This window comes from Podarcis vaucheri (assembly GCF_965113315.1).
Source record: "Podarcis vaucheri genome assembly, chromosome: 8".
Lineage (NCBI taxonomy): Eukaryota > Metazoa > Chordata > Lepidosauria > Squamata > Lacertidae > Podarcis > Podarcis vaucheri.
Genome location: NC_138766.1, coordinates 72,412,408 through 72,425,101, shown reverse-complemented (window position 1 = coordinate 72,425,101; position 12,694 = coordinate 72,412,408). Strand labels below are relative to the sequence as shown.

General features: G+C 39.3%; 1 protein-coding gene across 24 annotated transcripts in view; it reads right to left on the bottom strand.

Moving 5' to 3' along the window:
* Window positions 1-12,694, bottom strand: part of RIMS2 (regulating synaptic membrane exocytosis 2) — a 372,071-nt gene that overhangs the window by 95,987 nt on the left and 263,390 nt on the right. For 8 of the 24 annotated variants that reach the window (XM_082235402.1, XM_082235412.1, XM_082235413.1 and 5 more), the window contains one exon: window positions 10,001-10,090. The exons of 11 other annotated variants lie outside the window; for them this stretch is intronic. In XM_082235402.1, coding sequence (XP_082091528.1) covers window positions 10,001-10,090 — 90 coding nt within the window. Of the gene's footprint in view, window positions 1-5,532; window positions 5,566-10,000; window positions 10,091-12,694 lie in introns of all 24 variants that reach the window. 5 more of the 24 variants (XM_082235421.1, XM_082235423.1, XM_082235424.1 and 2 more) reach the window with 1 other exon arrangement.

Below are 12,694 nucleotides of genomic sequence, written 5' to 3'. Positions count from 1 at the left end.
AGATTCAAGTAGTATTGAATCAAGTAGATTCAAGTATTCCCCACAATAATCTTCCCCTTATCTTCAGTGATCCTTATATAATGTATTTGAATGTTTTAATTTATTTTATACTGTTAATGTTAATTTAAGCATGCTCAAAGAACTGGCTATCTCTCTCTCTCTCTTTTTCTCTGTGTATTTCCTAGATTTATTCATCCCTAAAACAGTAAATTACAACTTTGAAATTGCCCGATTTGACTCATATTATAGCGATTCACTATTCCCCCCCCCCTTAACTTTGAAGCTGATTAAAGACAGGTTTTTACTTCCTTCATGAAATCCATCTACATTTTGTGTCTGTCTTTTAGGAAGTATTGAGTTTTGCTGAGGCTTGCTGCTAAGGTCAGCATGCAATGAAATAATCAGAACCCTTCAAAGTCACCAGAACATAGGGCACAAACCTTACAAAGTTCTCTGAAACACAGTCCTATGCATGTCTACTCTGAAGTAAGCTCCACTGCATTTAATGAGGCTTACTCCCTGGTAAATTTGTATAGGACTGCAGCCTAACACTCAAACCACAATCTTCTAATAAATACTCAAAATTGCTTAATGAAGATAATATATTGCTTAAGGTGCTGGTTTTAACCTTCAAAGCCCTATACGGCCTAGGACCCTCGTACCTATGGGACCGTCTCCTCTGGTATGCCCTATGGAGGACCTTACGGTCTGCAAACAACAACACTCTGAAGATCCCAGGCCCCAGGGAAATTAGACTGGCCTCGACCAGAGTCAGGGCCTTTTCAGCTGTGGCCCCGGCCTGGTGGAACGCTCTCCCACAAGAGACTAGGTCCCTGCGGGATTTGACATCTTTCCGCAGGGCCTGCAAGACAGAGCAGTTCCGCCAGGCCTTTGGCCAGGGGGCAGTGTGACCTATTTTCCTTTGTATAAGAACAAACATGAAGGAGGCCTCCCAGCCTGTGCGCAGGTCCTTATATGATCAGTGAAAACAGTTGGTCCTGGCAAGTATTAACCGTTCTCAATCTTAACCTGATAACTGTCATTTGTCCAGATTTTAATTTGTCTGAATTAATGTTAAGATGTATTTTAATTAATTGATGCCTGTTATTTGTATGATGTTAGTCGCTCTGAGCCTGGCTACGGCTGGGAAGGGCGAGGTACAAATAAAATTTACTATTATTATTATTATTCTTACAAGCAAGGTGGTTAAAAAGTGCCATATTTTCCCCACCTTTCAATGTAACTCATGTGAAATGGAGATTGTAATGTGCGTTATTTGTCATGAATAAATATCCAGAAAATTGCAGCTGTATTAACAAGTTGTGAGTTCTTGTATATGACTTTCAAACCTTACATATACTTTAACACAGATCACTGTGGTGCTTCCTCACAATAATCTCCCCCTTATCTTCAGTGATCCTTACATAAAACATCACTACTCAATACCCTGTCTTTATCTATTCCCTGTGCATAAAATTCAATGAGGCAGTTTCTATTTGGAAAGCAGACTATGACTATTTTTCTAGCAGACACTACCTCATTCAGTGCACAGGACAGACAGTGCTCAGAGTTGCAGATCAGGGTCACCCATCAAACACTCAAGACATTACGAGCTGACAGAATTAAATTTGCATGTACAATTTAAGACACAGGCAATGCTTCCTGATACAGTTCAACTAATAAGGTAATTAACCATGATGCTGGTGAATAAGCTGCACTAACCAAGTATATATGAGGGGTTTATCTTTTACAGTGACTTTCAGAACGACATTGCTGTAATTTATAATCTGCATGTGCTGCAAGAAGCTTTACTGTTGAATGCCAAAGCATTCTGAAAATGTAGTACATATTATTCATTCAATGCTGAATAGTCAGACAACCCTCCCCACATTAAAATGACTTAATGTCTCACCATGCCTCACCCCTCACTAGCCATCCTCTGATCCCTTCTTGAGTGCTTTTGCTTTGACCTGTAATAATGCCTCTTGCCTGTGTCACTGGAGGTGGTGTGTGTGTTTATGTGTGTGTGGATTGCTGCCTACTGTACAAAGGTAGGAGTCATATACACCACCCTTTGGCTCTTCCACTGGCATGTTACCCCCCCCCCAGAAGGTTGCCCATGAGGGAACATGGGCCTCAGGCTGAAGAAGACTGATCTGTCTTAGACTAGATCTGTGTTTGAAGCTTTTGCTTTTAGAAAAATGGAAACAAGATGAGGCGATGATAGGTGAATTAAAACAAACAGATGCTGCTGGGGGGGGGGGAAGCTTTGTTAGCATTAAAGATAGTTTCTGACATTTCCTAAGCACAATTTCTCATCCAATTAATCCCACATAGAGGTGTAAGATTTCCAAATCAGAAATACAGATTTTGAGTAAGAAAAATCACAACCTGACCCATGAAACCTATTCATATGAAGAATTTAAAACACAACATGTTTTGAGTAGTCCATACACTTTGATATATTTCGGAGAAACAAAGTTTGTTTGGGTTACGTAACCAACTTACTGAATTTGAAGAAGACAGTAAAAAACTGTCTTGAACCTAAAGCACTTCGCCACCAAGCAAGCTGTATTTTCCAACTGCTATGCTACCACACCCCAGACCATAATTAAACATCAGCACTGTTGATACAGTACCACAAATGTTTAGGAGGGGTATGTATGTCAGTGTTTCTGCTTCTCAGCTACTGTGCTGCAAGAAAGAGAATGGGGTAACTGTTCATACTTCCTTAAAATAACAGCGCAAAAAGTATGTCACCCTAATAAATGATATATTCTTATGTGCGCAGTTGAGGTAGGATAATGTAACGGGGCTATAGACCAGACACGGAACAATTCAAGAGTAGTGAGAAGAGTATTCATGAATGAAGAGGCTCTGTAATAAAGTCCACAACATCTAACAATGGAAGAACATAAGTAAGTACCAAGGTACCACACACCACTAAAATAAAGATGCAGCATTAAAGCAGGAATCTGACAAACCTTTGGATATACTTTGATGTTTCATTAGGAGAGAAACTGCGGGCAAAGTTTATACCAAACCTTGATAAAAATTGGATAAAACCGGTAGAAGCCAGATAGCATACTGAATTCAGATGATGTGCAACCAGTTAGCCACTATGGGGGCAATCCAACACAAGATCCTCCAGGCTAAACAGCTTAGGATGAAGCAGATCTCTGGTTCAGCCAGCTGCTTCCTGGTTCAGGTGGCATTAAGTGTCCAGTCACAGCTCAGCTGCAGATACACCAGTGTAATTTGCTCATCCTAGCTCAACTGGCTGAACCAAACCTAAATGAGACGAAACTGGTGTAAGTCCCCCCAAAAGGGGTGTTTTGGTAGTGTGGTGGGGGCACAACAAGAAAGGATGGGCTTAGGTTGTTTCCTAAGCCCACTCAGCTTGGTCATGTGAATTGGTAACCCAGCATGGAACAGTATTTTAAATGCTTGTTTCCTCTTTGCCAGGCTTAGGCAGAGCAGCAGAAGCAGCCCCACTGCTGAATGGAGTTTGGGTCAGGCATATCTTTAGACCAGCTTAAATTATACTGGCTTGCTTCATGCCAGCTTCTTGTGAATAGAATTGCTTCATTTATTTATAAATCATGGGAAGTTAAAGTCCACCAAGAGCTATCAATCATACTATTTTATTTTCCTTTAACAGAATTTGTACACCACTTAATTGTAAATGAAGTATCCAAAACATACTAGCGTTAGGGTCATGTCAAGGTCTTTGAACTATGTAAATGTTTTGAAATGGAAGAGAAATCGAACAAAAAATCTAAGGAATAAGGGGACACAACTCTAGGAAGGAGAGGATGGGCTAAGTTTTTCATTTCTATGTGTGGCTCAGGATGCTTAAAGCAAACCTGGCACCTGTGCTGCACCAGGAAGCCAGGGATGCTGCAGGTAGCTTGGTCAGGTGAGGTCCCGCCAGGAGCCCACAGAGAGCATGTCTCCTCCACCTACATAAGAGACTGCATGATCTGGTGAGAGCACCTGCCTTTTGACCACAGCAGCTGCTGCTTCTGACGCCAACAGTCCCACACCCCACCACTTCAAGGACTCAGAAGGCCAGGAAACAGGACAGCGGGTTGGCGGTACCCACTGCCCTCCTGGAAAAGTTGACCAAGGCATCAGAGATGCTGAGGGACATTCAGCAGCTTTCCCTCTCCCTCAACCTGCCCACCTAGAGAAGCTCCCCAGATCTGAGAGCTGCTGTTGAACTGGGAAGGAAAACTAGCAGCTGCATCAGTGTTCCCCACTTCTGGCTACAAAAAACAACAGCAGCCACGGAACAAACAAGAATGGATCATTTCAGGTACGGCGTCCTAGAAAGCAATCTCCCAACATCTTCTATTTGAACAAAGCATGCCAGCCAGTATAAAAGACCAATATTGTACAATGAAAAAGTAGTGGCTTTTTAACCCATAAGAATGCAGGAATCTTTAGCCCAACATGGGGCCCAAACCCACAACCCAGAGATTAAGAATCTTAATCTATTTACCAGCAGAGCTATTAAGAAGTGTTTAATGGTTTAATTGTTTATACTAATAATTTTATTGTTTTATAATTTCTGTAAACCACTTTGAAGTTTTTTATGATCAAGCAGTATAAGTTTAATAAATAAACAAACAAAGGTGCAAATGTGAACCATGCCACTTTGGTAGAAGCAGGAATAGCACCATGTGTGGGAAATTAAACTTCTACAAAAGGTGAAATGGTATATTATTTAATGAGATGTTCGGAGGCACCTTGCCTTGCACTAAATGCTTTGTGCAAGTTTTATCATATGCTGAAGCTTGTTACAAGGGTAGCATGTTCAGACATGGAAGTATCATACTGCCCTCTAACAGATCTGTTCCTCTGAATTCTATCCATGTGCACACAGAGTTGCCCTTTATTCTGTTATGGCATAATTCAGATTAATAATGGGCATGTATAACCACTTTACTTTCCTACTATTCCCGTACTGGAAAACACATAAGGAGGAACTGGGCTTCTTTGAACCTTTAATCCTTTTTACATCAGCTTTTCTTCTTCTAATTTCCTTAGCCAGTGGCTGCTATTTGAAGTACTTAGATCTTGTTCAACTTAGTTTTGTGGCCAATGACCCTCTTCACTATGGCTAGAGAATATTTTAATTAACAAATTGTCCTATAGCTAACAATTTACACATAAATCTTTTGGATAAGTTGTAACTGTTAGGATTACCTAAAATCTAAATAAACAGAATATAGTGACAACCAGCTACAAATAAATACAAATGAAAATGTTTTCTCCCCACATTGTTAATGTAATACATCATGAAAATGCCTGCTTTAATTTTCAGTAGATTTTGTACCCTACCCAAAATAATTAATCAAATAGCAAACACCTAAGGTTTCATTCTTTTCTAGCGATGACAAAATAAGGGAAAGAAAGAAAGTTATGTATGTAGACATACATGAGAGAAATGTGAGAAATGTAATGGCAAAAATCACAGGACAAATTAGAAGGAAAGTAGAACAGAGAAAACCAATAGAAGAGACAGACCTGGGTTTCTTCTCCTTGATGAGTCCACTTCTTCTGTTATCACGTTGTGTAATGGACAGACAGAGACACAAAGAAGATGGACGTGAGAGGATGTACTCAGAAGGAAAAACTGACACTGAGGGAAAGGGCCACAATTGTTTGAGAAAGAAACCTGCAGCGCATACTCAGTCAATGGGAAAAAGAAAACACAAGAAACACCAAAAGGAACAAAATATTCATTTGAACAAGAAAGGATCAGAAAAATAATGTTAGTGATCGGGGGGAGAAAAGCAGTATTTAAGCTGTCCAACCAGTGTGGCTAGGAAAGAGGAAAGAAAGAGATGTGTTCAGTCCACGAATATTCAGCTTACCTAAAGATTTATTCTGGGATAAAATTAAATGTTAGCCTTGATTTTTTTTAATTCATTTTCACATTATTAAGTAGTTTTGAAACTTTATATTGTCTATTTTCAATGAAGATGAACCATCTTCCTTACATAGCAGGAAAGCAGTGAAAAACATCACATTTTCTGGGGGGGGGGGAATCCATGCTTTCTAGAATGCCCAGTTAGAATGAATATTAATTGAATAAATGCATATATATTTGAACTATTAATCAAGCCAAGCAAGTAAAAGCTGGAAGACAAGGTAAGTTAAAACTGGCAGCTTGACCGAGTGCAATTGGGCTTACAGGAAGATAGAATTCAGATCATGCATGGCTCTAACCTAACCAGAAAATTATATTTCCCCTCAATCACATACTTCATACATCTGATTTAATGATTAGCAATTAATACAAGTGAAGCAAAAACAGTATGGGAGTCCAAAATGTGGCATTAGACAATTTGAAACTAAATTAAGAACTACCCACTTAAAGCAATACAACTGACCTGGGCAGCTTTTCACTCCTTTTTTAAAATGAACAAATTACCAAATAATTGTGAATCCCATAAGCCATTCATATATTCAAAATCTTATTAGAATTCATCAGCCCTAATATAATCTTAATTCACAGTTGCATCTGGCCCATCAAGGCTCTGCCTTCCCTCTTCCCCAAATGCCTGGCTCTTTAGCAGGCAAACTGAAGCTGCATGGAGCAGGAGATATTCTTAGCAGACTAAGGCTCCATACACATTAGTGGCTTAAAATACAAAGAGGTTGATTTCTCCCCAGGCCCAGATCTGCCACCTGAGATGACTGGCTCACCATGCTTCATAGGTAGGCAAGCCCTGGCACAACAGCACTCATTGCACTGGTGATTATCAGTAACTGGTATTCAGAGGCATGTTGCCTCCAATATTGATAGCAGTATATAGCCATCATAGCTAGTAGTCATTGATATCCTCCATGAATTTGTTTAATTCCCTAATCTTGTGGCAGCAAATTACATTGTTAAAGAAGTATTTCCTTTTGCTGTTGTGAATCTCCCAACACCCAGCTTCATTCTAGCTTTATGAGAAAGGGAGAGAGACTTTGCTCCATCCACTTTCTCCACATTATGAATATTTTTATATATAGCTGTCCTGTCTCTGCTCCTTATTCATATTTCTCCCCTAAACTAAAAAGCTCCAGATGTAACCTTTCCTTGAATGAGAATTCCTCCACTCCCTTGATTATTTTGCTTGCCCTCTTCTGAGCCTATGCCAGCTCTACAATATCCTTTTTGAGATATTGTGGCCAGAACTGTATACAGTATTCCAAGTATAGTCTCACCATACGTTCATATGATGGCATTACGATATTGGCATTTATTTTCAACCCCTTGCCTAATGATCCTTGGCATAGAATTAGGCCTTTTTCACAGCTGCCACTTGCTGGGCCGACATCTTCATTGAGCTATCCACTACAACCCCAGTCACCACCTGTTCAAACCCCATCATTGCATAGGTGAAGTTAGTATTATTTGTCCAACTGTGCATCACTTTACACTTGCATTCATTGAACCACATTTGTCATTTAATGCCCATTCATCCATTTTGGGGAGCTCCTTTTGGAGCTCCTTGAAATTCCCTTTTTTTTTATCCAAGTGTCATCAGCAAACATGGTTCCGTCATTGCTCACCTCTAATTTAAGGTCATTCGTGTGCAAGTAAAAAGCACAGGTCCCAATACATATAGTTGGGGAACCCCACTTCTTAAATCCCTCTATTGTGAGAACTGAGACTTTATTAAAAAAAAATTGAAAATCTAAGTACTGTATACTATACATTGTTGGAATGGATCACCCCTATCCATATGCTTATTGATACTGTCAAATAACTCTAAAGGGTTAGTCAGGAAGGATATATTCTCTTGGAAGCTACACTGGTTCTGCTTCAGCAAGACTTGTTGTTCTATATGCTTGGTAATTCCATTTTAATAACGCTTCCCATCAGTTCCACCAATCAGTTGGGTGGAACCTGTCCCCAAGATCCCCATTTTGAATACTTAATAAAGGAATCTTAAGCAGAACCTCCTCCATAGATTTCAGCTGGTGAATATCTAGAGAAAGATGCCTCAAATATGCAAGGCCCCTGACTTAGAATCTTTCTTGCAGCTGGTGCAGCTACCACAGTTGGACATGCTCTCCACATCCCATGCTTGATAGTCAGTGGGAGCCTGTATCTTATGCTACCTGAAGGTTCTGAGCATTAGTAATCAATGGAACACGTTACAGTAGCCAATTACTAAGATTACAAAAGTTTGGCAAATGTTAAATAAACACCCATATTCCAGATAAAGTTGCAACAAGCAATTTCCTTCTATGGTATAAGTACGGTAGTCTGGTCTGCTCTTTCAGCACAGTCCAGTAATGTGTTTTGCATCACTCAAAAGCATGGGAGATCTTCAGTAATGTAGTTTATAATCACCTTTATAGTTATCATGTCTCCACACCTATGTACAGTTGATCTAAAAAGGGCCTATAGATCAGGCAACCTTGTTTCTACTCCACAAATATGTCCGAACATGATTATGTCTCCAGATCATGAGACTTGGAAGTTATATTAAGATAGAACAGAAAGGTCAGTGGGGTTTTTAAGAAGGTACTAACAACACATAAACAAAGAACTTATATCTGCAAGGAGGTTGGCAATTCTGAATTGGTCTCAAAACAGGGCTCAGTGTTGAGCTATAAATTAATTGCTGACAGAATGGAAAGCTAGTACTTTGACAGTATTTCTCTTTTTTACTTCACTTATAACCCACATCTAAAAGTGAGTGATGGCAGAGGAACATTTTGAGAGAACAAGAGTACAGAGGACTTTTAGTGACACTATCTGGGAAAGGAAGCTTCCCTTACACTGTTATAAACTTGACTTTTACAATCTCATATGTATCCTTGAGAGTAGGAGAAAGCTGCAGACCTGCAAGGAAAAGCAAGGAACTGAATGCAAGGAAAAGCAAGGAACTGAATGCAAATAATTCTTTTTCAATCAAATGCATCCCTCCTGGCAAATGACTGCTCATCTATTCAAGTAGATACAATCTGACAGAATAATTAAGGAATATTGGATCCATCTTTTGGGCACAAATAGTCAGGCCTTCTAACCTACTCACAACTTGTGGAATGCTATCAACTTTGCACCAGCTGATGGAACTGACTTCCCCTTCCTCTACTTTCCTTATAGTCCTGCACATATTTCCAAAATCTGTTCCAGAGGCTCCCCCAAGATTCCAGAACACATTTTGGATATCACATTGGGGGGCAGTAGGGGAAAGAGACAAAGTATGTTGCAAAAGTAGGCTGATGTTGGATATCACCCACTATTTATACATCAAAGACAGCATATGTTAGATCTTCACATTCCACACCCATCTCAGCAAACAAGCACCCCATCTGCCCCAAATCCCAACTATATAGCTTTCAAATGTAACAATGGCTAATTTCTAGCCATTCAGATTTCCCATTTATTGCATGCATGTTTTCCCATCTTCTTAGAGAAAGTTGATTCCTTTTCAGCATGACTCTTACAATCCACTCACTTCCAAACACCATTGTTTATATATTTTGCTTTCATAATAACCCCTTTCACCAACACCTTGTTTTCTATTTTCCCCCTCCCCCACTCTTTTGGCTCCACATTCCTTCGCCACTTTGCCATTTACAACCACATTATGCCCCTTTCCCCCATAGTAAAAATAACCCAGACCAACCTCCTAAAACCCTACCTGGCTTTGGTCATTTAATACCCTTGAACATGTTTGAATTCCTGATTTTAAAATGTATCAGTTATGACAAAAGAATGGAACATTTTTGTAAAAAATTACTAACTTAAGCCAAGCACGTTTTTAAATTAATGGGCATTCTAACACAAGTGGCTCTATTTTCGCTACTCTAAAAAAAGAAACTGTGCCACATGACTAATCTAAATAATTGCTACAAACTAAAAATAAAAATAAAAATCACAAAGTGAAAAAAGGTACATTAAGCACACACTCATTACAAAAGCATGAAATGTAACAATTTTATAGTCTCATGCTTTCAGGTGGTTTTCCAAACCCTGACAAACCTGGCTGAGTGTGATGTTTCTTTCTTGGCAATGATTTGTCATCAGTTATTGTACCATTCACCTTTTTCTGCTGGTCTTCCCATGTAACTTCTAGCGTAAACCAAAAGAAATCAGAGCTTGTCAGAAACATTAATTAACTTCTGTAAGATACCTAACATCATTTGATGAGGTTCAGTCTAAAGTACAATCACTGGTAGGGCCAGAACTAGGTTCTGTTTTTTCTTCATTGACCATGTAGTATTTTACAAGAATTAAAGTATGTTTAGGTTTAGAGCTTCCTACTACAAAAAAGCTAATATAATATATAGCCAATATAATTCTTAAAAACAGCAGTTTTATTTGTATGTTTATTTTAGTGCTATTAATTTACATGACTCTTTATTTTTAGGCCCCTGCACGAAGGATCTTACGATCTAAAATTTGACATAAGGGAGGCAACAAAGGAAGGGGTGTTGTCAGGGGTAAAAATGGGGGGTATAAAAATTATTTCAGTAACACAAATGTTGACTTAGTAGCAGTAGACTCATTTATATTTGGCTTAATTATTTATGCTTGCTTATAGCAAAAGCCTATGCATATTTACCCATAAATAAGTCCCATTGTGGGGCTTACTCCCAGATAAATGTGTTTAGGATTGTAGGATTAGTTATTTATAATGGTGTTCTCCCCCCATCCCCAATTCAAACTAACCAGTATGTCCCAAAATAGGTAGAAAATATAATATATAATATAATGCACATTTTGGAATTCCTTGCTGGTTTTACTGCCAGCTAACAAATTACAAACTGCCTTGTTAGATCAGATCCAAGTTTTCAAAAGTGGCTACTCTGAAGGCTCTGGAAGCTCACAAGAAGTCATGAAGATTATAGGCTTCGCGCTGTGTGTCACCACTGTCTGTGGCTCAGAGATTTACTGGCTCTGAACATAAAGGATCTATTTAACTGCTTGGCTTACAGTCTTGATATACCCATTCACCAAAAATTGGTTTAAGAACACAAAAATAGCTTTCTGGATCAGGCCAATGGCCCACCTAGTCCAGAACCCTGTTCTCAGACGTTTTAGTGTTCCAAGGTGCTATACTATGCATTTCTACTCAAAAGAAAATTCCATTCAATTCAATAGATTTACACAAAGTAAATGTGCACTGGATTGCACATACTGTACTTGCAGATAAACTGTGATACTTAGATAGCAGTGAAGGAGGAATAAACTTCCCTATGTGTAAACTACCTCTTAAATTTAGGACTTCGTGAATGGAAGTGCCAACAAGAAGAAAGGTCTGTTGCTATAATGATTGTTAGGCAAACCAACTCTTTTGAAAACAAAACAAGACATAAGTTTCCTCATCTCTTTCATCTGCCTCTCTTCTCTTCCAAGCTGAAAGAAACAGTAGTGTATGGCATGGTATTGCGGAGATGCTTAACTGACCTCCTGCAGCTGCTTATCAGATGAGGGAGGGGGAGGGGCAAAGCACATGGTGGGGTAGTGGAAACACACTGGCAGGGGCAGTGGATTTGCTCCATTAGTGTGTTTGTACCCATACAGTTTATTTTCCTCTTCTCTTCCTATCTCTTTTTCCATTTTGTACTTTTATCCATTAGAGTGTTTGCCATTATTTTAAACCTGTGATGGCCAAACTTGGCTCTCCAGCTGTTTGGGGACTACAGTTCCCATCATCCCTGACCACTGGTCCTGTTAGCTAGGGATGAGGGGAGTTGTTGTAGTCCAAAAACAGCTGGAGGGCCAAGTTTGGCTATCACTGTTTTAAACTGTAAGCAGCTGTGAGTGCATTGGCAGAAAGGCAACATATAAATATTGTAAGCAAAAAAGCCAAATAAATAAATGATTTGGCACATTAATTCCTTAACACTATAATTTGCATTTATTGTTTTGATTAGATTAACTAGGTTTTATTTTGCTTGCACACTTTAAATAAACTCAACAAGGAAAATTCAACATTGCTTTCTTCTGTATAGATAGCATAATAGATTTGCACCTGTGTTTATATTCTTGTAACAATGCGCTCATACAGAGAGAGAGAGAGAGAGAGAGAGAAGCAAAATATACTTGAGTTTTGCAGCTTTTCAGATACTTCCCTTCTAAACACTATAAGCATGGAAATAGGCAAAAGTTGAAAGCTTGATTCTCAAGACCATGAAGCAATTAGACTAAACATGTAATGGGTGCTCTTTCCTAATGTGGGTGAAGCTCCCATTGGTGGAGCGATGCCGAAAGGGCTCATCAGAACCCTGTTTCTCTCCTTCCATGCCAAATTATTCCAAACTTACCAAGCTTGCACCAAGAGTGGGTAGTGTAAAACAGGACCCTACAGGGATCACTGAATCCATGGCAAGGAGGATCATACACATACACCAGGCTTGAGTTCATTTAATTTCTCTTGGCCTCCCCAACTTCAAGTGCATTTCAAGACTTGCAGACAGGCTGCTTAAATCCCGTCTGTCCCAGAAGATTTAAACAGCTTAACAGCATACAGGATCGCAGTCAAAATATTCTAGCTGCTGTTGCATATTGACCTTTCAGTCTTATATAGTGTACACTGCAGGCCCATGTACATTGTAGCTGTGGGGGGTGCAGAAGCAGGCGGCAAATGATAACACACACACAATTACACTGGATTCAATTAGGCTGTAACTTCATTGATTACAATGCAAGAGGTTTAGGGTAGGCATTTGG